The sequence below is a fragment of the Medicago sativa genome, chromosome 5 (genome assembly GCF_051527215.1).
Source record: "Medicago sativa cultivar Bolivia chromosome 5, Bolivia_mono, whole genome shotgun sequence".
NCBI lineage: Eukaryota > Viridiplantae > Streptophyta > Magnoliopsida > Fabales > Fabaceae > Medicago > Medicago sativa.
Genome location: NC_140753.1, coordinates 78,281,243 through 78,307,401, shown reverse-complemented (window position 1 = coordinate 78,307,401; position 26,159 = coordinate 78,281,243). Strand labels below are relative to the sequence as shown.

Sequence of the window (26,159 nt, the reverse complement as noted above, 5' to 3'; positions counted from 1 at the left end):
ACCTAGATTAAGCTAAAGACATTTGAGCTTCTAAATGTCATAAATGAACCACTTCTAGTCTCAAATGAAGCAAAATGTAGAAAAGAGAGAGAGAGAGTATCAGCAAAGCCAAAAGAAACATGACATCATCAAAAGAGAGTCTTAAGAAACTACACGAGGAACATTTGCCTTTATCTATATTAAGTGAATGTGTCCATGCTTACAATGATATTACTAGTTTACGAAATATTATAACACCTTTCAAGCATGAAGATACTCAAAAGATAAGATATCACAAACTATTTCAATAACATTAGCACTATCCAAAATTAGTCAGAAAGCTAAACATGTACAAAAGCATTCGTATTTAAAAATACGACAGTTTTTGCATTTGATTCGTCAACTACTACTCTGAATGTGGGACCTTCACTATGCCAAATATGAACTTGGTGTTCAATTCTTGGTAATAAGTCACACACACGCACGCATGTGCACGCGCGTTTGTGCGCGCGTGCACACACATTTATAAGCGGGGGTCTGGTTGAGTGATCCGAGACTCAAACGGAGATTTTGTATCTGCTTTTGTGGTTAAATTAAGGGATTGTTTGTGGCTGCCATTGAGCTATTAACAATTTTCGTCATAAAAAAATGAGTGCTCCAGAAAATTCTTCAATTTGCTTAAAATAGTAAATTAACATAGGTGAACCTATACTTGAGCCAGAAGAAAAGGCAATAACTTAGGTGCTAGCGTGACCAAATCTCATTCACTCACATTTGAATGTGTCATAACTAACAAATTCAAACCCTCACTCTCTATTATATTCACCCTTCTTTCGCATACACCTCACAATACATATCCATTCCATTTCAACTCATGCAATTTCACCCTCCTTCAAACATCTTATATTAGTGCCTAGTTCAATTCTTTACCTAATAGGTAGTTTTTTTTAACAATCTTTATGTTTTTAATAATCAATTTAATAATCTTTAGTTTTTTTTAATAATCTTTATGTTCACATAATTCGGTATCTATATGTACTAATAAGTAATAGTGATGGTCTTGTAAAAAAAAAAAGTAATAGTGATGGTGAACAGTTCTATAATTTTCTACTTTTGAATCGGAATCCAAATTCTATTCATTTATGTTGAGTTGATTTTATTTTTATTTTGTTCATATAGAATGATTTGCTATTTCAATATTGATGACATATTTTTTCTTTTTTTTTTTTCATTTTCAGGGCAAAGGGTTGAAGATACTAGACGGTAATTGTTATGATGGCACTGGTGTTATGTGTTTGTTGCTCCAATCGATCGCTAATTGACGACATTTTTCTCACTATAATGAATGTGATTTTTTTGATTTAACACAATACAAGGTCTTTGTCTTAACGGTGATACATTCCATATAATGAAAATTACAACTGCAATTGATGTTGTATGGGACTTTGCAGGCGACTTTTCAAATATGGAACTTCCAAGAATGAATGGAGTATATCTACTTACAAAGAATAACTGGTTTTACATGAAGAGAATTCATGTAAGAGTTATATTAGAGATATAGGAGGCTAATTAGGATAGTTATTAGTTTAATGTTGGTTGCTAGTTAGTTAGTGCCTGTAAATAGGCTTGAGGTAGTCAATTTGTACTCATTTTTATCATTTGTATTGTAACATTGATGCCATGTTTTATGACAAATGTTGCCAAAAAATGTTGACAATTTTATAATTATTAATTGCTAGTGGAAAGACCCAAACGTTAAATTTATTATCCTTTTTTCTATTGCACTTAATGATATATCTATTTTGGACATGAATGAAATTCACAAACTTTCCATTCTTCAATACAATGGAAATCCTTGCTTAGTTGCTTTGCAATAAGTTTCTGGTCTCTATGGTGTTGCTAACGCAAACATCCCTCTTGTCTTGTTAGGTTGTCGCAGTCTTTCCTTGCTACAAACAAACATACACGAAGATACAGAACCATTTTTAAGACGTCTTTTTGAAAAAAAACATTTTAAGACGTCTTTTTTTTTAGAGCACCACCATAGTGTGAATGAATAATGGCTCGTGAATATTTCCGGATTTAGTGTAACAAAGGAGATTGTGGTGCAATTTCTTTTTGAGCTATGCTATAGTACACGACAAATTTACATGCACGAAGCCCACGACATAATACGTTGCACTGTTTAAATAATTTTAATTAAACTAAATGGAAAAATATGAAATTGTGGCTGGCTGAACATACACGGTCGTGTGGTTTGCACGACAATTCTGTGTCGTGCTTTTTAGCATTTTTCTTTCTTTTTTTGTTTTAATAAGTCACACTCATCGTGAATATTTCACGGGATGTTTAGCATTTCCCTTTTTTTATAATCATTCTTTAAAATAAGGAAACCTGACAAGTCAAAAATAATAAAATAAAATAAAACAACTTGAGTGAAAACAAGTGCAAATTAATACTACCTAAAAAACAACACATAGAAATGATATTTGTACAACCATTTTTTGACAACTATTCTGACAACTTTCTTTTTCAGACTCACATTATGTTTTTACTTTTTTTTTTTCTATTGCTTTGTTTTTTGTCTCAATATCTCATTTTCTTTGTAAATTTATGGTTGTACAAAAAATTATCATAAAAATAGTTGTTCAAATAACACAGCTCTAGAAAATAACCCACTGAAAAAATAATTTATGTGGGGTCATTATTATACTGTTGAAAATTTCTAAATATATCTTCACAAATAAAATTAGTTAAATAAAGATAAGCAAATGTCTTAAAAAATTAAACAATCAATCTATGTAAAAAGACATTATATTGTTGAGAGATAGAAGCATAAAAAATAATCAACGTTAGTGTACTAATGCACGTAAAACTAATCTACTTATAGTTATAGTCAACATGCACGTAAAATTCGTTATCTTTCTACCACCACTGTCACATTCAATCAGTTTTTCTTTTGAGAAATTCTTGTGTGAAAGCGAACATAACACATCATTCCTTGCAAACAACCAATCAAAAATTTTGTTTAATTTTTATTTATTTTTAAAAAAAAAGAACAAACACTCTATTCTTCTTTTAATCTCAACCATCTATCTAAAACAATATAAGTAAGTTTATGCAAGAGAATAAATTTCAATGTAGTAAAACAATATATACAGGACAACAATACACGTAGAACACATTATTCAAACATTAGTCTAGTGGTTTATTTGAATAAGCAAATTTTGAAACTCATTGTACTTACATAATATATTGTTGTATATTTGCAATTATTTCAAAAGTTATTATTATTATTTTTATAATTGCCTTATTATTGGGAACTTCTACGGTACACCCGCAAATTAAGGTGTACCGGTACTCCTACTTCAAAAATCTTTAAATTAACTATTATTTTTATGAAATAAATAGTTATTTGTTGGTATTTATATTTTAGAAAATGTCATTTCATAAGAAAAAACATCACTTCGTTGTTTATAAAAATCATACTAATTTTTTTTTACATTTTATTGTAAAAAATAATCAAAATTCTCTATTATGAATACTAAAAATTCGGAAAAATTTTATTTTATTTCATCGGCGTTTTTGATAAATAAGATTTAATTATTATAATTATAGGTGATAGAAAACAATTTTTCTCTTCAAAAAATAACACATTTAACTATTAATTTATTGATTTGGTGTACCAATACACTCAAATTTTTTGGTGTACCATATAATTTGCCTTATTTATTATTATGATTAGCTATTAAAGAGAAGGATGTAGTGTGAATTTTTATTCCTACTTTATCTCAAGGCAAGTTACCACATTGACTACCATTTTTCATATTTAAATTAAATTTGTGTAACAGTCAAAATTATCTATTACCTATTTACTTGCAGCTGAGATATTACTAAGAGTATTGCCACCTTTTTAGCAACTATTCTTGGTCAATCTCCAGTTACCTAATTAATAGCACTACATTTGAGTGGAACAAAAACGTGGTTAAAGTTTTCTCTCTGAATAGTACCTTTATAAATGAATCAAAATTTCAGTACGTAAGATGCAGAGTTAAAAACCATTTTCTTCAAAGCTACTTCTTTCAGTGTTACAAAAATACTAAGAGCTTGATCCATTGAGTCTGTGTATTTTTTTCGTGTTTTGATAGCCTCGGTACGCTTACCGCCGAGAAGAACCTGTTGTACTCTGGGGGAGTTGCGCAATTCTGTGGATAATTCCTTAGTTCAGTGACATAGTCACGTCTCACGGTTATTTCACGGTTTGTTATTTTGCAGGTTAATCATTTTCCGGTTATCCGCTACAACATATATATTGTCAATGAGGGTATAACCATAACTCAATTAGCATAAACATTTTAGAAAGTGAATTGCATCATTATTGCATCATTATTTTGGTTTTATGTAATTGGGCTGGGCTTTGAATATATGGATCAAGTTTAGTTTGTGATTTGGTTAAGGTTAACCAATTCTTTTGTACACCCCTAAACCCTAAACATTAGCGTACTAATGCAACTCACATCAAACCATTTAAAAACTAACATTGATGATAACTGAGTAATAAAAAAGAGGAATTTGGAAAGATGATGGTGGTTATGGTTGTCAGAAAAGAGAAATATGTTGTTCCCGTGAGCATAGCTCGGTTGACAGGGACATGCATTGTTATATGCAGGGGTCGGGGTTCGAACCCTGGACACCTCACTTATTCACCTTGAAAAAATCAAAATACACATTATTTAATTAATTATTTAAAAAATAGAAATTATTTAATTGATTCTTCTTTTATTTTCTCTCACTACATTTTGTTTGGTTTTGATTACCCTACTTGGAGGTTGACACTTTTGCTTTGTTTAAAGGCGTTTTCTTAATTTTGTTTGGCTATTTGTGGTAGTTTGGATTGTATGATGTAATTCATGAACTTTTAAGTCTCCTTTAGTACATATTGTACTAGAGGGGCTTATTTTGTGTTTAATATAATTTTCTTAGCCTTTTAAAAAAAATTGTATTTTGTCAAAAAAAAAAAAATTGTATCCAAACAAGTTTTGCTGGTTAAATGTAATACTTCAATCAAGACAATATGGAAAGATTTTGGGTTGTCACAGCTATTTAGACACAACATTAATGTCACACTCATATGTTATGATATTGTGTATGCTCAAATATTATGTTTAAATGAAATGAGCGTGTAAGTATTATTTTTATTTTATTTTTTATAAACCAATTATAACGGTCATTAGAGCATGCACAATGATAGTCCACTAATATGGACTCTATAAATGAACACCACATGTACACATCACTTATTTATATTATTTTTTAATTTTAACGAAAATATCTATTAAAGATTCAATGACTCCAATGACAATATATTAATAAAGACTCCAACGAAAAGTATTTAAATAGATCCCACCAACTTTACATCATTATACAAAAATAATTTATTTATTAAATTTTAAATTACCTCATAATATTTAATTAAAATCCTTAAAAAAATATAAAATATTTATTTATTCGTATGAACTTAAATTTCTGCAACATTTTAATAATTTGAAAATACAAAAATTAACATTACAAATTTTACATACCTTCGTTAAATAATAATAATAATAATTTTCATTAATTACATTTTATATTACTTCTTTTGTAAGTGAAATCAACTAGTACACATTTTATTATTTCTTTTAAACGTGAGACTCGTTAGTTATCCATGAAAGAGAGAGAAAGTCTTTGTATAGTTGCCCGTTGTTTAATATGACTCATTTTTTCTTTCTCCAATGAAAGATCATTAACGAAGAGTAATTCTTGTTAAGTAAGGACCCCCATTAAAAATGTTCTTAGAAACTCACACAAATGAAGCGGTCGGAGCTCGAACCATCACGGTGTTCAACCTAGTCATTTTTGCATTTTTATCAATTGAATGTAGTATTTTCTTAAAAATGTGTGAGCAGTTTCAGTGATCAAAGGATCCATATTGGTTATGTTCAAAATTGAATGTAGTATTTTCTGAAAAACGTGTGAGCAGTTTCAGTGATCAAAGGATCCATATTGGTTATGTTCAAAAGCGCGTAATTCTAAAAAATGACGGTAATGGTTATTGTCATTTGTCATACACATGAGCAATTGAGCATCACCATTTTCATTGAGTGTAATGCTTACTTGCTGAATTAATTTTAACCTTATTGTTGCGTAGAACCATTTTTGGTCAAATTTTATTTATTCTGACCAAACATCATATTATCAAGGTAAAAGAAGATTTATTCATTTTCTATTAGCAACAAAAATGGATTTATTCATTTACTATTCATTTCTTTTTCTATGATATGCCAGTTTACTAGTAAAAACTTAAGGTGTGAAATTCAATTAAAAAAACGTTGTAAAATTGTCTTGCGATATATTATAAAATTGTTGTAAAATGTCTATTATCACTCATCAGGTGAAAAACTTTTGATTTGGAAATTGTTGTCAAGAGTCAAGTGATGCAAGTTTATTGACTCTATTTTTTAGATTTCAGAACTCGATACTTAATTTCCTAGTCCAAAAAGATGATAACTTGATAAGTATAAGTTTGTGATATATTATGATCAACCAATCTACTGTTATGGATTTTCCTTAGTGTTATGAATATATCATAAGATTTAGTGTGTTTGGTCCCATTTTTAGAGGAGAATTTGATTTTGACATGTTTAATTTTTTATAGTAGAATTGATTTTGCTTATAAAATTTGATTATATTTAAAACTAAAATTATAGCTTCTAATTTTAGTATTGACATATGTCATGTCATCGTAAAACATGTGACATATCATCATTTAACATAATTATTTATCATAAATTACTAAAATGATAACGGAAGTGCAGTGTCAGAGACTTCTTTGCATTTAATCTTGAGTCAGGGATCTTTGCGACAACGAGGTGTAGAGCCACGAACTAAAGTGACCATTTACTCTTTAGCTTAATTGGATTTTGTAAAAATATTGGCTAAACAATTGGATGAATCTATATGAAAAGTGTGATTGGTGTTACACAAAGTGACCAATCTTCTTGGCTACCCAATTCATAAATGCAAAATAGTGTTTGAGAATTGTCTTTGAGACGTATTTAATGGGGCAGACAGAAATGAGAACATAGTTTTTTTTTTTTTTTTGTTACACAAATGAGAACATAGATATTCCCTAAAAAAAAAAATGAGAACATAGATATGCCAACAACATTTCGACTTTCCTTTCACTCAAAAAGAAAAAAAAAATTCGACTTTTAAATCTACCTAATACATGCTTTGTGAATATATTTGATCATCTTTTATATTTTCTATTTTTGTCAACATTTATTTGATAATTGTGTAGCTAGATCGAGATATTTCTGCATAATAAGCATAAATTATTCTATATAATTAACTAATAAGAGTCAGGATCCGTTGACACCTGGTGTCAACGAATTCGTTGACACCAAATCTCAGCCCTCCATTTAAGTTTGATCAAAGGCTTATAATTCCCAATTAATGGCATCTAGAAATTGCCAAATTTGTTGGTGTATTGAATCTCACTCTCTATTTTCATTTTCGCCAAATGAATCTCGCTCTTTATTAATCATATATTATTCAGTAAAATCTTATTTCTGCTCATCGATTTCAAATTACATCGTTAATCCTCATGATTTTTTTTTTGTCAAAAAAAAAAAATCCTCATGATTTTTGTTAGACAATAGAATTGGCTGCTAACTCAATTAGATCTAAAGGGTTGTCAATTTTATTAAATTATATGCACTTGGCTTTTAGTGAGGGTATTTAACTATGCCATGATGATCGAAATACAAAAAATCAATTCTCACTCCTAAAATCCCACCAATGTAAGCAAATCCATCAAGAAGATACCCCTATTCACAAACTGGGAATGAAGATGATGCAAAACTATCTTGCGTGATGATTTAAAACATTAATGTTAGTAATAAAAGCAGACCTATTTTAAGTTAAATTTGATTAGTAATTAAAAACAATAAAGTATGCGATCAAGGTTTGGTTACTTTTTTTTTTTTTTTTTTATAAATAAGGTTTGGTTACTTGCTAGTCTAGTGGGTTATTATAGAACATTAATCTTAGCCTTTGATTATAAATCATAAACGGCTGAGATTTGGTGTCAACGAATTCGTTGACAACTGGTGTCAACGGATCCTGACTCGAGTCAGGATCCGTTGACACCTGGTGTCAACGAATTCGTTGACACCAAATCTCAGCCCTCCATTTAAGTTTGATCAAAGGCTTATAATTCCCAATTAATGGCATCTAGAAATTGCCAAATTTGTTGGTGTATTGAATCTCACTCTCTATTTTCATTTTCGCCAAATGAATCTCGCTCTTTATTAATCATATATTATTCAGTAAAATCTTATTTCTGCTCATCGATTTCAAATTACATCGTTAATCCTCATGATTTTTTTTGTCAAAAAAAAAATCCTCATGATTTTTGTTAGACAATAGAATTGGCTGCTAACTCAATTAGATCTAAAGGGTTGTCAATTTTATTAAATTATATGCACTTGGCTTTTAGTGAGGGTATTTAACTATGCCATGATGATCGAAATACCAAAAATCAATTCTCACTCCTAAAATCCCACCAATGTAAGTAAATCCATCAAGAAGATACCCCTATTCACAAACTGGGAATGAAGATGATGAAAAACTATCTTGCGTGATGATTTAAAACATTAATGTTAGTAATAAAAGCAGACCTATTTTAAGTTAAATTTGATTAGTAATTAAAAACAATAAAGTATGCGATCAAGGTTTGGTTACTTTTTTTTTTTTTTTTTTTTTATAAATAAGGTTTGGTTACTTGCTAGTCTAGTGGGTTATTATAGAACATTAATCTTAGCCTTTGATTATAAATCATAAACGGCTGAGATTTGGTGTCAACGAATTCGTTGACACCTGGTGTCAACAGATCCTGACCCATATATATATATATATATATTATTGTGTTCAGTGATGCTAAATGGTGCGAAAATATTTCGCACAAACCACGCGAAGCATCTGTTTTTCTTATTCACCTAAGCATGTCCGCACAATTAAAAGCAATTTACTTACAAATCCACACTTTATTATTTCAATTATTCTCCCAAACAATTATTATAAATATTATTATAAATAAACTTAAATAAACTAACGATGGATGGGTACTCCGCGTCTGTCTATTTGCTCGTTTTATTGTGTTGGCGCATGTAAATTTTGTACTTTTATATTGTAACAATCTTTATTTATCTTTTTCAATGATACAATATAACAATTATTTGTAAAAAAAAAAAGAAGACATAATTACAATTTTGGTCCTTCTATTTTTATCTTTTTGAGGAATTGGTCCCTCTATTTTAAAATTTGACAGTTTTGAAAAATGAAATTGTATCTTATACCTTAAAGATTATAGCTTATTATTAATTATCACAACTTTCTCGCTACAAATTTAATTGGAAAATAAAATTAATTAAATATATCAGTTTTATGTCATTTTATATTTATAAGATAGTTCAATCAGTACTTTATCAAACACTAGAAATTCAATCAGCTGGTTTATCCGCTACCAGTTATACACAAACTTATCAACTATACGCTATAAAGTCATTCGTTATAAGTTATCTTATCAACTATTCGTTATTATTAATCAAACAAATTTTAAAATTGTCATTATTATTATTATTATTATTATTATTATTATTATTATTATTATTATTTAAAATAAAAATTACCATATATGATTTTTGTTTTGAGGGCATATATGATTGTTTTTGACGGTGCGTACTTGCTTAGTGTTAGGGGAATAACAAAAGGATAATGCCTGCTCCGTCCTTTCAAAAGAAAAAAAAAAAATACATGCTTCGTGCGATATTTGCGAAAATGTTTCGCACCATCGAGCATTTTCCTATTGTGTTTTGATGTAACATTTTTTTTCCAATTTTACCCTTCACTTCATTATATTGTATTGTACCTTTTTATCGTTTTTTGCCAATAAAAACGGAAAAACATACACATTTTAATAAAGTAGAAAAATAGCTAAGTTAAAACGGGAAAACACCTTAATCGAAGTTTTTTTTTTTACAAAACCTTATTTAAAGTTAAACACCCCCAAAACGGTGATTTTGTTTGTGCTCAACAATATTAATTTTAGTTAAATCTGAAAAAAAAATCGTCTTATTTATAGTATTATCATTGGGAGTTAAAAAAAAAATAGAAAGATAGTAAATTTTTTGTTAACACCTTATATTTGTGGTAGTTTCACCAATTATATAGTTATGTGACAAGAAGTTTAATAATATGTTCTACTTTTTGGTCAAAAAAAAGAATATTCAAGTTTGGTGTAAAGTGTAAACTATAAACGCACTAGTTTGTAAAATGTGTTAGTTTCATATTTTAAATATAAATTGTTACAAATAAAAATAAAACATTTGCAGCTATGACTTATTATTAAAATTTACTTACTGATATACTGAAAATATGGGAAGGCAGCAAAGAATTTTCTCTCTCAAAAAGAAAAAAGCAATTGAACATTTTGGTGACATAAAAAAAAATCATAGTGTTGGTTCAATTTAGAGGGGTAACCTTGGCGCAACTGGTAAAGTTGTTGTCATGTGACTGAAAGGTCACGGGTTCAAGTCCTGGAAACAACCTTTTGTGTAAAAAACAAGGTAAGGTTGCGTACGATACACCAAATAATAGGACCCCTTCTCGGCCACTGCGTATGCGGGAGCTAATTTAGTGCACCGGGTTGCCCTTTGCCCGTTGGTTCAATTTAAATACTAAATGCATGTCTACGCGTGAGGAAATATTTATGCTATGTTTATATAGTGATTTTTTTTTTATTTTTTTTAAGAAATGAGATGCATAATATTCAATACAGTAATGTTATAAATTTTCATTGCATGGTTATTGAACTCATTTACAAGATAACGTACGTTGCATGCATTGCAATTTTTTTTCCACAAAATACGCGTTTGTACGCGTCTAATAACTAATGTGATTATGCTACACTAAAGTGTCCAAGTTGGGTCTTTAAAAGGGACCCCAAAGTATGCTTTTCAATCTCATTCTACATAACACCTAAGCCTATTTTGTCACACACCGTGCTGAATGTCTAGAAATAGAAACCCCATTCTTGAGAACAAGCGTTATCAACAATTCTAGATTTTTTCTATTTAAAATAATCATACCACAAAGGTTGTTCAATTCAACCATAACTGTCACAAGTAACAAACATGTCACAAGCAACCATGTCCTTAGAATCAGATGGTACCAACATAGAACTTAGTAGCTTACTCATCCCTGCTACTGCTACCAGCAGCAGTAGCAAGTACAGCAAGAAATGGCGCAAAAGCTTATACATAGGAAGATTCCTCGTCTCCTTGAAGAAACCTACAACTTCTAGTGAAAACTATGAAAAAATAGAATCTCTTCCACCATCACCACTCTCTTCAGTACCATACATCTTATTGCCTCCTAGTCCTCCTGCTAGAACCTCCTCTGCCAAATCTTATGTTGGTATTGATATACCCTCTCATACTCAAGAGGGGGATATTGCTGAAATTGTGAAAAAGAAGGACTTGAAATCTCTTCTTGAGTTTGGTGGGGTTGATCGCGTTTGTGAAGTTCTTGGTGGTCAAACTCATCACTCATCAGAGGTATCCTAATACTCTTCACATGATGGATCTTTGATAATTATATAAATGCTTGCTTTATTAAGACTAACGAGTGGATATAATATACATTACTAGCTGTTGATTTTAGCTACTTCGATATGACGATTTTTTTTGTTTTGTTTTGTTGATGGAAATTTGGTTTTTATGGAATGAGCAGAAGATCACAAGGAACCTTGGAACAAGCTTTTTTGGGTTTTTTTGGAATACTTGCAAGCACTATCATTACACAATTTCAATGCTTCTGATCGATGCCTTATTCTCCTTAGCCATAGGGTTCATGGAGGAGGGATTCAAGTATGGTTGGCATGATGGTGTTGCCATAGCTTTTGCTGTTCTACTAATGCTTGCAGTCTCTTCAATAACAAGCTTTTGGCGTCATAGGAAAATGATGAACAAACCGACAAAGAGAAATGGCAAGGAGGTGAAATTTGTTGTTAAAAGAGGTGAAAAATCACAATCTGTTGGTCTTGCTCTCACCGTATCTGATATTGTGGTGGGTGACATGGTGCGTTTGAGTCCTCATGATGAGGTTCCAGCAGATGGTTTGCTTGTGAGTCCTGAAATTCTTGTGCTGACTGATGGAATAGAAAAAGAACAAATTGATCGCGAGGGGAACCCATTTCTTATAGCTGGATCAGAGGTGATTGCAGGTTATGGACAGATGATTGTGACATCGGTTCGAAACAAATCAAATTTGGCTGAAATGAAGGGCTCAATGGGATATCATCATGAAAAGAGAGGCCTGTTGGAAAGCCTAATTGAAAGGCCAATTTCAAACCATGACAAAGCTTCTCTTTTTATCTATACACTGATTGAACTTATTTTGCTCATTCGCCGGATTTGTAAAAAAGATGGAGATGGAGATGGATTGCCAGAAATTAAGGGGACTGTCTCAGTTGGTTTGTTGATGCAAATCCTTGAGAATATTTTTTTTAGATCACAAGGAAGGGTTTCCATTTTTGCAAGCCTTTTTAGTGTTGCATTCTTGTGTGTGCATCATGGAGTGCCACTTATGATCACCTTTTCACTCCATTATTACCAGAATGATAAGGTAGTGTCTGGCCAAGAAGTTGTTCTTAATGATTTATCAGCTTGTACAACGATGGGGTTGGTAACTGTCATCTGCATCGATGTATCTGGTGGAATGACATCAAAACCAATGGAGGTCAGAAAAATATGGATGGGGGAAGGGACAACAGATATCAACAAGGTTAAGGAATCGGAAACAGGTTTAGTTGTGCTTGAGAAGCTTAAAGAAGGAGTTGGTTTATCAGTTCTTGCACCAGGACTATCGCATTCTCGTGTTTCCAATTCACTTGTTTCTTGGGCCGGAAAAACATTGGAATTGGACATTGAATCTTTCAGAGAAAACTTTCACATTCTTAAACATAGCAAACTGGACGCTAACCAAGAGGGCAGTGGAGTTTTGGTGAGAAACGTTAGGGACAACGAACAAGTTATGCACTTGCACTGGAGTGGGGCTGCATCCACAATATTGGAAATGAGTTCACAATACTATGATAGTGATGGAGCATGCCACTCCATGGAAAATAAGAGAAACAAATTTGGGCAGATGATTCAAGAGATGGAGGATAGTGGCCTTAAGCCAATTGCATTTGCTTATAGACAAACACAGGTGCAAGAAGTCGAGCAAGAAGAATTGACCTTGTTAGCACTGGTAGGTCTCAAATACAAGTGTCAAGAATCGACAAAATTAGCTTTGAAAAATCTGCAAAATAAAGGAATACAGATCAAATTGGTCTCGGATGATGACATCATGGTAGTGAAAGAAACAACTAGTGAACTGGGAATAGAAGTGCCGGTGCACGGACACCTTGAAGGAAAAGAACTTCAAGATTTGAATGACAAAGGTAGATTAGTTAAAGTGGATAAAGCCGTTGTAATGGGAAGTTTCAGTCTTAAAGACAAGCTTCTCATGTTGCGGTGTTTGCAAGACAATGGTGACGTGGTTGCATTCATTGAAAAACGAAGGTTGATGACTAATCATACTTCAGAAGTTCTAAATCTAGCTGATGTAGGAATAATTCATAACTTTTTTAGCAGAACAATTGATAGTAGAGAGAGATCTGATATAAGTATAATTATCACATGTTTCAGTGCATTGGAAGCAATTGTGAAGGCTGGCAGAAGTAAATATCACAATATTCAAAAGTTCATTCAACTTCAGCTCACAGTTGGTATATCGGGGTTACTCATAACCTTGATTACAACAATATTCACAGGAAATTCTCCTCTAACAGCGATCCAATTGATTTGGGTGAATTCGCTAATGTGTCTTCTTGGTGGCATAATGATGTTGATGGAATTAAGTAGCGAGGAAGAGCTTGCCAGACAACCATCTGATAGGAGTCAACCAATTATAACCAAGAAAATACGGAAACACATAGTTTTTCAAGTTTTCTATCAGGTTTCTGCATGCATGATACTTGAATTTGTGGGGCATGTAAATGACAGCGAAAAGCAAGTACGGAAAATCATGATCTTCAATACATTCTTTTTATGCCAGCTCTTTAATCTGCTCAATACCATGGATTTGTTGAAAACAGAAGTTTTCAAGGTTGATTTTCAGAAGTATTGTTTCGCAGTGGCTTTAGGCGGTTGTTTTGTTATGCAGGTCGTGGTTATTGAGTATGCAAAAGGCCTAGCAGATTACACGCGGCTGAATGCCACTGGATGGGCTATATGTGTTCTGGTTAGTGCTTTCTCATGGGTAGTTGAATGGACCTTGAAGAAAATTCTTTCAGTTTTTTTCAGCACCAATTATACTTCACCCTTGGACTCTTCAGGGTCTACCCCACAACCTTTGTTTTATTTTTATTGGGGGCTTCCATTTATGATGCTTCTTTTGTTCCCTCTAGGACTAGTACGTATGACATTTCATTGATTGTTAGTCATCTTAATGTAATAGTGTCAGGTATTCATACCAAATGGTTAGAGTTTAGGTGATGCTTTACTTCTGTATCATATGCATCTTCAGTTATTGCTTTCACAACATTTTACACATGTTTAGATTTGCAGTGTAAAGATTTGATGTTATTCAGAGTCGGCTAGTTTGACCGGTTTCATTAATTCAAATATCAATGTTATTTTGTGTAATGTTTTAATTGCATAGTTGTCACACTACTGCTTTGGTTAATAAAAGAACTGATAGAAAAAGTTTCATTGCAACGCAAATAGTAAGCCATCGTTTCAATTCATGCTACGACATTTCAACATAATGTCTATGGAATGGTGTTAAAACGATGTATACGAAACATTGCTTTTGATATTTAACCATTTTCTTTACTTTTGATACTAACTTAAATGTATTGTATACCATAACTTCTATCCAGAACCACTACCAATATCATACAGGGTTTTAGTGTGAATACAATGCATAGAATAGAAGAATGAACACGAAACCTGCATTTCGCATGTCATAATAGCACAAAACCTGTATCAGCTTGTATTACAGTTAGAAATTATCACCACTAACAAAAAAAACTTAGGGAATGCACTTCTTCAATTCTGTTATCACCATTATGCTCACTACCCAACATGTTGCCACTAACTGTTGTGAAAGTGACTCAAAATTGGAGTTTGGAGGCCAAAAATTGATGTTTGCTGAAAGTACAAATCGGGGCCCGAATGGCAAAAATCGGGGCCCGATTTTGGCTGTCTTTGGGAGCAGTTTGGTACTGGAAAAATCGGCGCCCGAATGGTAAAAATCGGGGCCCGATTTTGCGTGCTGTTATTTTTCAGAAACGTATTTTTTGGGCCAGATTTGGTACAATTTTATGGGAGTTTCTTTTACTATAAATATAAGCATTGTATCAGTGTAAACCTTGAGATAGAGGGGGCTGAAACAAGGGTTTAGAAAGGCAACAACAAAACTAGGGTTTGTATAGAGTTTGTCTCTTTGGAACAAACACTAGGTTTTGAGGGTTGATTCACCTTGGGAAACACTATTAGGATTGAGTCTCTTGGTTACGGGAAGAGGCTGGGATTTGGGTAGAATTAGGCGGGAGACTTATTCTTGTAATCCATCTCTTTTGTAACGTTACTCATCATATAGTGGAACGGAGGGCTGCTCTCTCCCCCAGACTAGGTCAATTTGGACCGAACGGGTAAACAGATTCTTTGTGTTCTCTCTTCTTCTTTTTCTCTTGCAGTGTTGTTTTCTACTTTTGGCTTGTGATTATAACTGTTCTATTCGCTTTGATTATTGATTGCTTTATTATCCCTTGCTCCACACATCAAGTTGTTATTGGTGTGAGTTTTCTCATCGAATTCGCAACACTAACAAAACAAAAAAACTTGTGTCCAAAAACATTGAGATGTGTCAAAACTTCAGTATTAAAGTACATTTGAAATAAGAAATTAACTATCTGGTTCAGTTCTTTCACCATTTCACATACACCTCACAATATATATCCATTCCATTCCATTTTAATGATCTTTATGCTTTGCTATTTATGTTCAAACACTTTATTTTGAGAAATTTGATCAAGATATGTCTTAATAATCAGTTCATGATTTGTGTTTGCATAATTCGGTATCTGTCGGTGCTACAAAGTAATAATGATGGTGAACAGTTTTATATTCTTTTGCTTTTGAATCAGAATCCAATTATGCCCAACAATTATGGCTAACATTTATGCTTTAAACCTATTTTTGTTTGTTTTTTCTACTAGTGGCAGTTTAGTACCTTTAGTTTCTCCATTTTATTTTTTGTAGTCAAAGTACCTCAAATGGCATGGATGTGGGACTAACATCATGTTTCTTTTGTAACTCTCACTTTGGAATTAATTATTTGCATAAAAAATGCTTCTAAGTCTCGTTATCTGTCAAGATTATGTAACAAAACGAATCAGCAATGGTGCCGCTACAGTTTCAAGTATAAGAGACTCTTTTGGACACCTTTGCTATTTTTGCCCCAATAATTGGTAATTTGATGCTTGCCTAGTTTCTAAGTTCTATTAGTTGTCTCCTTCCACTTGAAACTGTTGCTTTTTATACCCCATGTGAAAACTGATGATTGGATAAAATGTTTGAAGTCTTGAGATGTTTGGCAGTGGCTCAGTTTGTATACCCTGTATGCTTAAGCATTCTGGCGGGGCTTTGTATATATTTTTCTTTGAAAAGGTTAAATCGATCACCTTGTTATGCAATGAAGAGTACCATTTGTTTCTTCCTTCATTGGAATTTTTGAACGAAGTATTTATGTCTAACTGTTTATAGTGCATGCATAGTCTGTTGACCTCCGTCAGTACACTAAGGTAAAGCCTCGTCTTCAGCAGGGTTTCTTGTGTAGTTTGTGGTTGACAGGATGTCATAAGCAACTTGCAATCAATATATCAGTAGCACAATCCACCCAAAAAACAAAATTAGTAGCATTTGAGACTCTCTTTTGATGATGTCCTGTTTCTTTTGGCCTTGCTGATACTCTCTTTTGGTATTTTTTAATAGAGTAGCTCTTAGAAAGGTAAATGAGCCTTGTTTCATAAATATGGCTGTCCACAGCCCCACAGGCAAAGTCCTTTATAAAGGGTGAAGTGGCGAGATGGTGTTTTTTAACAGTCCACAAGTTCTTTCTTTTTGGGTGTTGTTTCTTATATGTGCGAAGTCTCCTAGTACTTTTAGATCCTCGTTTAGTTTTTCAGGCGACGGAGAGTGACTTCTTATTTTTGATTCGGAGTTTTCTAATGAGCTTGCTAATAAGTTATGTGGTTGTTTGCTTTGGGAAGTCTTCATAAGTTGTTGAAGTTAAATCATGTTCGGAAGCATCTTTCTTTGATGATTATGTTTAAATAACAACGCAACATTTTTTGCTTTATAATGTTTATGAGATCGCCATCCTGCATAGAGGTGACGCCTCTTTGTAATATCGATATCATGTATGGAGGTGATGCCTTTATGTTTCCGTCGTGGGAAATCTTATATTTAGGAGTTTCAACCAACCTTATTAGTTAGGAATTTCAACCGAATTATTTAGCAATTTCAACCTTGTCGACGCTTCCATCGTGGGAAGTCTTACACATATTTAGGGTATGTCCACCTTGCCGACGCTTCCATCGTAGGAAGTCTTACACATATTTAGGATACTAGGATTACCACCCATGCAACGCATGGGCGAAAATGAGTTTTATTGTAATATCCAAATGTTGATTCTTAAAACATAATGCATACTACTTATATATATATATATATATAGCATGTTAAGCTTTTACGGCATGAAAATTCAAAATATCCGTTATTTGTTTACAACTCACTAACAACAATATAGTGATCGTTGGTTTATGAGAATCATCTTAATTAGATTTGAACCTTTGACAACCACTCCACATCTATGTCCAATGGCATACCTGGGAAAAAAGGAAAAATGGGAACTTAAACACAACATGAGCAGAACAGTGGTGGTAAGCTTAGTCTATATTGAATATGTCTTGGTGATCAACTAAACTTTGTGTGGTCCAAAAGATTAAAAGTATTTATAAAACTATGTAAGATATTTTCAGTGGAAGGAGGAAAAAGGAAACTTTATGTTTCTACCCTTAACTTTTAATTCAAAGAATAATTTTGTTTTACACTTCGACAAAAGAGAAATATTAATGAATATATAGAGAGATTAGGATTTCAACTGTTGATCTTTTACATTAAAAGTATATCTTTTACATTTCAACTGTTGATCACCTATGCGATTGCGACTTTGCCAATGATAGTCCTATTATTGATGCCTTGGTTCATAATCTTAAGAATGATTAGGAAGAATCGACAACAAAAGATATAGCATTTGTAACGAGACTCCAGCAGACACTCACCATTAATCATCCCATGTTTCAGCTACCTTACAACATGAGGATCTTCAACATTTAGGTCCTTTACCGCACAACTCAGTTTCTATCCCTATTCAGGAGATAGTTGAAATGAATAACAATTGTGGGAACTCAGTTTCGGCTATTCAAGTGTCTGGCCGAAATTGTTAGTTGCTTCGAGTAAAGTTAAATCAACAAAGGCAGTTTCGTGTCCTAATAGCCGTGAGCAGTCAACTATTTTGGGGCCGTGGAGTTTTGAATGGATCAAGGATCATCATTTGGGAGACATTGACTTAAATTTTTCCCATTGTTCGTCAGCAAGCTAAAAAAGGTGCTTCGACCATTAAATCTCATTTTCATACTTCTTCCCTTGTTAGTTTGCTGCGGGTGGATAGAATGCTGCTCAAAGACCGTCAAGAACTTCTTCGAGTTCAAGAGGTACAAAAATAATCCTCCTGAGCTGGTAACAAAGCTCCTTAGAAATGTCAACTCCTACTACTTCTGAAAGAGATTGGCGTAATTGGATTGAATTGCACGAGGACAAAACAACTATCATCTAACTCTACACCATGAAACCATTTATATGTGCAATAACATTTAACCACTACCTCACATAGTAATCAGTTTTTTGTTTTAAATTTATCAATTGCTTTGTAACTTTGTTTATAAGTTTCCTATAGTTAATTAAAATTTCCAAAAAAAAAAAAAAAAAAAAAAACCCTCCTCTATCCCACTAAATCACATCACCCATCACTAACCACATCAATATGAAATGAACATATTAACTCCATAAGTAGAATTAAAAGATATCTGAAGAACCCAAGACCCCCTCCCTTGAAGAAATTTCATGTCAATCTTGCCCTCACAAAAGGTATTTTAGTTTCTTCATCTTTCTTCTACTTAAATAACCATTTGTTAACACTTTATTTTATTTACATAATGAAACCTTATGTTCAGTGTAATTGCGGACAGTTAAGGTATGCCAATCGTTTTCATCTTTTGTTGTTTCATTTTTAACTTAATTTTTTCAGCATCTTTTAAATGGTTTCCATCTTATGGTTGTTAAGTCCATATAATATACCTTCTTCTTCTTGAGTTGGAGGTATTTCATCGAGGGAATGGTATTTGATTTCACCAACATTTTTTTCTTCTATGCATTGAGTTACTACACTTAATGAAGTTGTTGACTTCTTCATCCCTGTTGAGGAGGCTTCTCTCACTAATATATAAGAAAAAAAGTCTATAAATCACCTCATATGCTATCCCACTAAACTAAATTAGTTCTAAGAATTACATTACCTCCATTTCTCATCCAAATCATGCAAACCTAACTTCACCGCTCTTTCTATTAAGACATCTATAAATAAGTTAACCAATTTCTCCAAACTTTCCAACAACACAATATATAGTATGCAACTTTCATCACAAAAAACCCTTGCACTCTCACATTACTATTCACACCTACAACACACTTGAAAGTTGTGGCTTCTTACTTCTTCTAATTGAACTCCACCACCTTACTTATGCTTTTCTTGGTACATTTCTCTTCATTACAATTTTTCATTGTAGCTTCTCTTTAATTTCAAGTTAACACATGATTTTTTAATGACAAAACTAACAAATGGAGCATCAACATAAATAATTGACATTTTTTGTTCTATTTGTAGATTTCAAGTACAAAAAGCATTTAGTCATGGAGGTTGGTAAGGAAAATTATGATGATTGCAATTCAACACAACCAGCTAGATTATTCAAAAAAATTCCACTTCATAAGTGGTGCATCCCAGCATTGTGAGAAATGAAAAAAGATAATTGTGAAGGAAATGATTCAGTATGTTCATTTTTTTTTTTTTTTAAGAAATTCAGTATGTTCATTCCAAATCTTCTTGCTATCACGTTCATGTATTTTCAATTGGTGCATTGGAAATTGTCTTTGTTTTGGCATTTGTTGCTTATGGAAACTGAATACACTTAGGCTTTGTTTGCGAGTTGGGTTTTGGAGGGGAAGGGAAGGGAAGGAAAGGCTTATGGAGAGGTAAACCCTTGTTTGGGAGTTTTAAAAAAATAGGGAAAGGTTTTGGGGGGTTTTGGAGGGCTTAATTTATCCAATTTTAGAGTTCCCCCAAATTGGGGGGTTTTGGAGGGTTAAAGATACAAATTAACTATTTTACCCTTACAATAATTCAAAATTCCAATTTTAGCCCTAACCTAATTTCATCTAATTCTAACATTCATTTCACCGTAACTCTCTGCGCGCTCTCTCTTCTCCCGACGGCGACGTGAACTGCGATCTCAACCTGAACGGCGGCGAACGACGGTGAACGGCGGAGAAGGAAGTTGAACAACAGAGTTTCCTTCATCTCTCTCGATCCCCTTTCTTCTGGTATCAATCTCAAACTCTCTTCCATTCTTTTCCAATTTCTTTTCCTTTTGCTATTTCATTCATGAATTGATTTATGTTTTGCTGTTTGATTCACGATTTGATTTGTGTTTTTGTGTTTGATTCACAATTTGATTTCTGTTTTGCTATTTGATTTTTTAGAGTGAATCATATCTACTCAATAGATGTTTTTTTGTTTTAGGATTTGCTTTGATTTATCTTGATTTCATAGGGTGATTTATGCTTATACATAAATGTTGATTTATGTTTTTCACTGTTATTATGATTTTTGTGTATAATCATGGATACTGTATAATCACTATTATTATGATTTCACTATTATTATAAATAAATGTTGTTTGTTTCACAAACATGTATTATTTTGTGTTGGATTCAGTTTAAATGGATCATCAAATGGCTCATCAAACAATTATGGAATTGATTAGATGGAGAGCAAGACTTCGAATGACCCTTGTTCATGTCATATGTCTTGTAGTTTGTTACTATAGGTTAAAATCCGTTCTCAAAGTAGGATAGTTGATCGTAGTTTGACTCTAGAGAAGGATAGAGTACGCAATAAGATAATGAATATAGTTGCTACTAGTGAAGGTCGGAAGATAATAAGAATGAGTCCTAAGGCGTTTTTGGACTTATGCTCTATATTACAACAAGAGGGTGGTCTTCTACCAACACAAAGGGTAACCGTAGAGGAACAAGTTGCTAAAACTCTTTACCTTCTAACACACAATGTAAGAAATAGAGAGATTCAATTCTGGTTCCGACGCTCCGGCGAAGCTACTAGTCATCATTTTCATCGGGTGCTCCGATCGATAATTGAGATAGGGCGTACCTATCTCAAACAATCGGATGGATCACGCATTCCGGTAGAAATTCTTGGAAATAATCGATTTTACCCCTACTTTAAGGACTGCGTTGGAGCAATTGATTGTACACATGTTCGTGTAAAAGTACCATTGGCTGAAGCTTCAAGGTATCGTGGTAGGAAAAGTTTTCCTACACAAAATGTGTTGGTCGCATGTTCTTTTGATCTTAAGTTCACTTATGTTTTGCCTGGATGGGAGGGTACTGCTTCTGATTCTAGGATATTAAAACATGCACTGCGCAGAAGAAATGGTCTCAAAATACCTAGAGGTAGTTAAAACTTATTGTTATCATTTTCCCTTTTTTTTCCCTTCTTTTTCTTATGTATGTTGGTAATAATTATTTGCTTTTAGGTAAGTTTTATATTCTTGATGCTGGATTCATGTTGAGAAAGGGGCTAATTACACCGTTTAGATCAACACGTTATCACTTGAAAGAATTCTCAGCCAGAAATCCCCCTAGAACAGCTCAAGAGTTATTCAACCTTCGTCATTCATCGTTGTGTAATGTTGTTGAAAGGGCTTTTGGGATTGTCAAGAAAAGATTTCCTATCATTTCAAGTGGCGCTGAAGCAACTTATGGAATCGATACTCAAAATTATATTATCCTTGCATGTTGCATTTTGCATAATTTCTTGATGGGGGTGGATCCTGATGAAGACTTGATTGCCGAGGTAGACGAAGAAATTGGCAATCAAAGTGCATCTCAAACTGGCCATGGCCATATAGAAGTAGATGAGGATGAAGAACATTCACAATTAGGTCAAAATTTTAGAAATTCTATAATTGGTGCCATGTGGACCAATTACCTATCATATCATAGTAGATGATAATGAATTACTTAGCTATTATTCAGTGTATGTTTCCAAATAGCTATTGCCAAAAATATTGGAAACTTGTTTGTTCAAAATATTCTATAATTTGTAGCTTTAAGTGGAAGAATGTGTGTTGTTATTGTTTCTAAATATTGGAAACTTGTTTGAGTAACTTGGATATTGATGTTCCTGATATATTGAATAAACATACTATTTGTTGCAACTGTTATTCCAAGAGTCACCAAAGAAAGGTATACATGAGTTCATCTCAAATTTATCTATAAATTTATGTGATGATTTTATAATATGATATCTTTTATTTTTCTTCTAATATAACAGAATCATGTCTACCTCTAAAAGAGAGACATGGACAACAGAGATGAACAATGCTCTTATTGATGCCTTTGTTCATCAAGTAAGTGCGGGAAACAAAATAGGTGGGACCTTTACACCATTAGCATACACCAATATAACAAAGGAGATGTCCGAAAAGTTTCAAAGACCTTTTGACAAGGAAAAGGTGAAAGATAGATGGAAATTGGTGAAAAGAAATTTTACTAAATGTCATGACATTTTCAAGGGCATGAGCGGTTTTGCTTGGAAATCAGACACACATATGTGGGATGCTTTACCTGAAGTTTGGAAAACATTAATTGAGGTACACACATATGTTTGCTTCTCATTCTCTAATTTATTTGAAAATAAATCCGAGTGAAGCTAATTCATTTTCGCGGCACATAGCATGAATGATTGAACGAAAATCATATAACACTTATATTATTATTGTTTTAATTAATAAATGGGAAAAAAAACATACATGGTGAAATTTTTTGGGAGAATTTTTTCATTCTTTTGTATTTTTAAAATTAATAATGAAATTTGTACCAAAAACATATCAAATTAAAGGAAATATCAAATATGGTTTTTTATATATAGAAAATTTAAGTTATTATTATTGTATCAATTTTTTATAAAATTATCAAAAAAAAAATCAGATTTATGAAAAAATAATTAAAAAAAGTTTTCATGCTTTCAAGATTTTTTATCAAATTGGTAAAAAAAAATTATAAGATAAATTACAAAGTATAACACAATGTATTGTTTTTAAGAGAAAAAAGGGTAAAATAGTAAAATTATAACATAAGCCCTCCATTTCCTTTCCTTGTTGGTTTTTTAACTCCCAAACAAGGGGAAGGTTTTCCCTCCTTTCTCCATTCCCTCCCTTTCCTTCCCTTCCCCTCCTTAGCCTTTTCTTTCCTTCCCCTCAAAACTCACAAACAAAGCCTTAGGCTTTGTTTGCGAGTTTTGAGGGGAAGGAAATGAAAGGCTTAGGAGGGGAAGGGAAGGAAAGGGAAGGAAGGGAGAAAGGAGGGAAAACCTTCCCCTTGTTTGGGAGTTAAAAAACCAACAAGGAAAGGAAATAGAGGGCTTATGTTATAATTTTACTATTTTACCCTTTTTTTCTCTTAACAACAATACATTGTGTTATACTTTGTAATTTATCTTGAAATTTATTCAAAGCAACGTATCTCATAAAAAGTAAATTATTACGATCTATTTTTAAAAAACAGCTTATTTATAAAAAAAAAGCTTATTATGATCTCTTTTTTAAAAAACAGCTTATTCAAAACAACTTTTATACAAAACACCTTATTACAATCGCTTTTTCAAAAAAAAAAACTTATTCAAAACAGCTTATTTATACAAAACAGCTTAATACGATCTCTTTTCAAAAAACAATTTATTTATGCAAAACAACTTATTACGACCTCTTTTTCAAAATCAAATTATTCAAAACAACTTATTTATCCAAAACAGCTTATTACGATCTCTTTTTTAAAAACAACTTATTTAAAGCAGCTTATTTATACAAATCAGCTTAATACGATCTCTTTTTCAAAAACAACTTATTCAAAACAGCTTATTTATACAAATCAGCTTAATACGATCTCTTTTTCAAAAACAAATTATTCAAAACAACTTATTTATACAAAACTGCTTAATACGATCTCTTTTTCAAAATCAAATTATTCAAAACAACTTATTTATCCAAAACAGCTTATTACGATCTCTTTTTTAAAAACAACTTATTTAAAGCAGCTTATTTATACAAATCAGCTTAATACGATCTCTTTTTCAAAAACAACTTATTCAAAACAGCTTATTTATCCAAAACAGTTTATTACAACCTCTTTTCAAAAAACAGCTTATTCAAAACAGCTTATTTATGCAAAACAACTTATTACGATCTCTTTTTCAAAAACAATTTATTCAAAACAGCTTATTTATACAAAACAGCTTATTACAACCTCTTTTCAAAAAAACAGCTTATTCAAAACAGCTTATTTATGCAAACAGCTTATTACCACGTCTTTATCAAAAACAGCTTATTCAAAACAGCTTATTTATGCAAAACAACTTATTACGATCTCTTTTTCAAAAACAATTTATTCAAAACAGCTTATTTATACAAAACAGCTTATTACAACCTCTTTGCAAAAAACAGCTTATTCAAAACAGCTTATTTTTGCAAACAGCTTATTACCACGCCTTTATCAAAAACAGCTTATTAAAAACAGCTTATTTATCCAAAACAGTTTATTACGACCTCTTTTCAAAAACAGCTTATTGAAAACAGATTATTCATCCAAAACACCTTATTACAATCTCTTTTTCAAAAAAAAAAATTATTCAAAACAGCTTATTTATACAAAACAACTTAAAACGATCTCTTTTTCAAAAACAACTTATTCAAAACATCTTATTTATACAAAATAGCTTAATACGACCTCTTTTTCAAAAACAACTTATTGAAAATAGCTTATTCATCCAAAAAGAGGTCGTAATAAGCTGTTTTGGATGAATAAGCTGTTTTCAATAAGTTGATTTTGAAAAAGAGGTCGTAATAAGTTGTTTTTGATGAATAAGCTGTTTTGAATAAGCTGATTTTGAAAAAGAGGTCGTTAAAAGCTGATTTGCGTAAATAAGTTGTTTTAAATCAGCTGTTTTTTGAAAAGAGGTTGTGATAAGCTATTTTGGATAAATAAGTTGTTTTGAATAAGCTGTTTTTGAAAAAGACGTGGTAATAATCTGTTTTGCATAAATAAGTTGTTTTTTGAAAAGAGGTCGTAATAAGCTGTTTTGGATAAATAACCTGTTTTGAATAAGTTGGTTTTGAAAAAGAGATTGTAATAAGCTGTTTTGGATGAATAAGCTGTTTTCAATAAGTGGATTTTGAAAAAGAGGTCGTATTAAGCTGTTTTTGATGAATAAGCTGTTTTGAATAAGTTGATTTTGAAAAAGAGGTCGTTAAAAGCTGATTTGCATAAATAAGCTGTTTTGAATAAGCTGTTTTGTAAAAAGAGGTTGTAATAAGCTATTATGGATAAGTAAGTTGTTTTGAATAAGTTGTTTTTGAAAAAGACGTGGTAATAAGCTGTTTTGCATAAATAAGCTGTTTTGAATAAGCTGTTTTTTGAAAAGAGGTCGTAATAAGCTGTTTTGGATAAATAAGCTGTTTTGAATAAGTTGTTTTTGAAAAAGAGATTGTAATAAGCTGTTTTGGATGAATAAGCTGTTTTCAATAAGTTGTTTTTGAAAAAGAGGTCGTAATA

At 32.0% G+C, this 26,159-nt stretch overlaps 2 protein-coding genes and 1 long non-coding RNA gene across 4 annotated transcripts; all 3 read left to right on the top strand.

Annotated features, from left to right (window-relative positions):
* Positions 1 to 341: 341 nt before the first annotated feature.
* LOC146925348 (uncharacterized) lies at positions 342 to 1,717 on the top strand. The gene is made up of 2 exons (XR_015010474.1): positions 342 to 916; positions 1,218 to 1,717. It is a non-coding gene; the product is annotated as an uncharacterized LOC146925348 (long non-coding RNA).
* A 9,496-nt stretch (positions 1,718 to 11,213) lies between these two features.
* On the top strand, positions 11,214 to 14,559 carry LOC146925347 (calcium-transporting ATPase 12, plasma membrane-type-like). Its single transcript, XM_085711005.1, has 2 exons — positions 11,214 to 11,636; positions 11,812 to 14,559. Exons 1-2 carry the CDS (start codon positions 11,214 to 11,216, stop codon positions 14,557 to 14,559), a joined length of 3,171 nt encoding a protein of 1,056 aa, XP_085567131.1.
* A 5,885-nt stretch (positions 14,560 to 20,444) lies between these two features.
* LOC146925346 (protein ANTAGONIST OF LIKE HETEROCHROMATIN PROTEIN 1-like) lies at positions 20,445 to 22,768 on the top strand. 2 transcript variants are annotated; one of them, XM_085710291.1, is made up of 3 exons: positions 20,445 to 20,852; positions 21,459 to 22,001; positions 22,085 to 22,768. In XM_085710291.1, the coding sequence occupies exons 2-3, from the start codon at positions 21,476 to 21,478 to the stop codon at positions 22,558 to 22,560; spliced, it is 1,002 nt and encodes a 333-aa protein (XP_085566417.1). In that variant the 5' UTR covers positions 20,445 to 20,852; positions 21,459 to 21,475; the 3' UTR covers positions 22,561 to 22,768. The 2 variants fall into 2 exon arrangements, with proteins under 2 accessions (XP_085566417.1, XP_085566416.1); XM_085710290.1 differs by having other exon boundaries at positions 21,247 to 22,001.
* Positions 22,769 to 26,159: the final 3,391 nt, after the last annotated feature.

What these genes read in the sequence shown, in the direction of transcription:
- LOC146925347 (XM_085711005.1), top strand. Translation starts at nt 11,214, where the DNA reads ATGTCACAAGCAACCATGTCCTTAGAATCAGATGGTACCAACATAGAA. An exon ending in AAACTCATCACTCATCAGAG is followed by an intron (nt 11,637 to 11,811) that starts GTATCCTAATAC and finishes TGGAATGAGCAG; the next exon opens with AAGATCACAAGGAACCTTGG.
- LOC146925346 (XM_085710290.1), top strand. Translation starts at nt 21,434, where the DNA reads ATGAATATAGTTGCTACTAGTGAAGGTCGGAAGATAATAAGAATGAGT. An exon ending in TGGTCTCAAAATACCTAGAG is followed by an intron (nt 22,002 to 22,084) that starts GTAGTTAAAACT and finishes ATTTGCTTTTAG; the next exon opens with GTAAGTTTTATATTCTTGAT.